Raw genomic sequence first — 1,977 nt, forward strand, 5'->3', positions numbered from 1 at the left:
GCATTGATGACATTCTTTGATGGATTCTCTACTCGTTGTGAAGGCTTCTCAATGCGTATTTGGAGGTTGTCAAACTGGCTTCTTGTGGCTTCAAAGATCACTGGTGCGTTTTCTTTGCCTTGGTGGAAGTTTGTGGCTTGTGGGTTAGGGATGTGTGCCGTATTTGTGGATTCAACTAGGGCTTTGAGTCCTTCCTGGAGTTGGATTCTCTTTTTTATTTGATATACTTTGGCGGCAGTTTTGGTAATACTAGGAGTCTTTGCTGAACGAGTTTTGCTTCCCAAGGAAAAAGATGGAATAGAATCTTTTTGATTTCCTTGTTTTTGGGAATTATCTCCTAGATTTACCGTGGAGAAATTTGGGCTGCCTATAACTGATTCCATATTTTTATTGATATTAATTTCCGGAATTTCCTCCTCTAATTCCACTCCTTCCATATTGGACTGGTTTGCCAGCAATGAAAATCGAGATCCAATCCCTGGATTTGCTCCGTCAGTTACGTGTTGACCTGTTCCTCCGTTTTTCTCCTTGTTTGGTCCTACTTTACCGGCCACGGTGGCTCCGCTGGTGTGGCCCTTACCGGCGGTTTGCCCCCCCCGGTCTTGTCTCGGGACACGTTTTCGAACCGGCTTCTTGACTAGCATCCAAGAACCAAAGTCTTCCTCTTCTTCTGGAATTTTTTTTGATGTATCATTATGGATTGAGGTGTTCATGAGTTGATTATTAATAGTGTCTAGGTTTTCCTCATGAATCTATGGTTGCTTGAACTTTGGGCATTCCTCATCGTTGTGGCCCATAGTGCCACATTTGAAGCATATCATACGAATACCTTCGTATTGAATCTTCCAGATTTTTCCGTTTAGCCAGAATTTTGAGAGCAGAGGTCTAGTGAGGTCTATTTCGATGCTCAATCTTGTGAACTTTCCTCTATCTGCCTGTGCTGTGGATTTGTCTACTCTGAGGACTTTGCCTATTTTTGAACCAATTTTATTGAGAAAGTTAATATCGAAATACTCTACTGATAAGTTTGGGATACGAACCCAGGCGGTTAGTACCTTAATTGGTTCATCATCTGGAACAAAGTTTGGTACCCATTTCCTGATTGTTAGATAATTATCATCTAGCATCCATGGTCCTTGAGAGAGGACAAAGTTGTAATCTGCCGAATTCGTGAACCTGGCCACAAAATATTTGCACCCAATGTCTGTTAGCGAGAGTTCACCTTTGATGTTCCATTTCTTCTTCAACCTTCTCATGAGACCCATGTAACCCAAATTTCCATCGAACATCTTGATAATTAGGGCGTTCTTCCAGGGTCTTCTCATCCTTTGTTTGTCCTCTTTAGAAAGTAGTATCACCGGGCAACGAGGGTCGTCGACCAAATCTTCTAGAGCCATGTCATCATCGGAAACATCCTCATCCTCGTCCACCCTTTCATTTAGTGTTGTTGTTTCCCCAATTGGTTGTTGGCTATGGATCACATCCCTAAAAGATATAGGTCTCATGGTTGGGATGGGTTGAGCTGGTTGGTTCACATTTATTTGAGGGTTTGCCAATTCAGTTTCTCTCATTACTATGTCTTGCATTGTGGATTGATGTTCTTCTTGATCTTGATTGAATATTAGGTGTGTAATCTTGCGTTTCGTTTTCTTGTTTGAGCGTGCAAGTTGATCTATTTCTTGGGTCGAAATTTCTTTTTCTGGAGTTTTTTTGGGAGCGTTTTCGACTTCCATTTTTCTACTTATTCATGAAATTAGTGACACTGAATTGATGATTGAAAATGGAGTGTAGAAGGGCTGTATTTATAGTGTAGGTAGTCGAAATAAGATAGATATTTGATGAGTTCGAGCGCCAAAAAAAGTAGCGCTAGCCATTTGTGCGCTGGAAATTTCCAGTGCTTGACACTGTAGCGCTAGAAAATTCTAGCGCCCCATAAGATAGGATTTGAAGAGTTTGAATTTCCAGCGCTCAGAAGTC

At 41.5% G+C, this 1,977-nt stretch overlaps 1 protein-coding gene across 1 annotated transcript; it reads right to left on the minus strand.

The window, feature by feature from the left end:
* Window positions 1-752: 752 nt before the first annotated feature.
* On the minus strand, window positions 753-1,586 carry LOC110789212 (uncharacterized). The gene has a single exon (XM_021993856.2). It carries the CDS (start codon window positions 1,584-1,586, stop codon window positions 753-755), a length of 834 nt encoding a protein of 277 aa, XP_021849548.2.
* Window positions 1,587-1,977: the final 391 nt, after the last annotated feature.

Source organism: Spinacia oleracea, chromosome 4 (assembly GCF_020520425.1).
Source record: "Spinacia oleracea cultivar Varoflay chromosome 4, BTI_SOV_V1, whole genome shotgun sequence".
Classification (NCBI taxonomy): Eukaryota; Viridiplantae; Streptophyta; class Magnoliopsida; order Caryophyllales; family Amaranthaceae; genus Spinacia; species Spinacia oleracea.

Excerpts from the sequence above, each read along its gene's own strand:
- LOC110789212 (XM_021993856.2), bottom strand. The coding sequence starts at position 1,586 with ATGCAAGACATAGTAATGAGAGAAACTGAATTGGCAAACCCTCAAATA.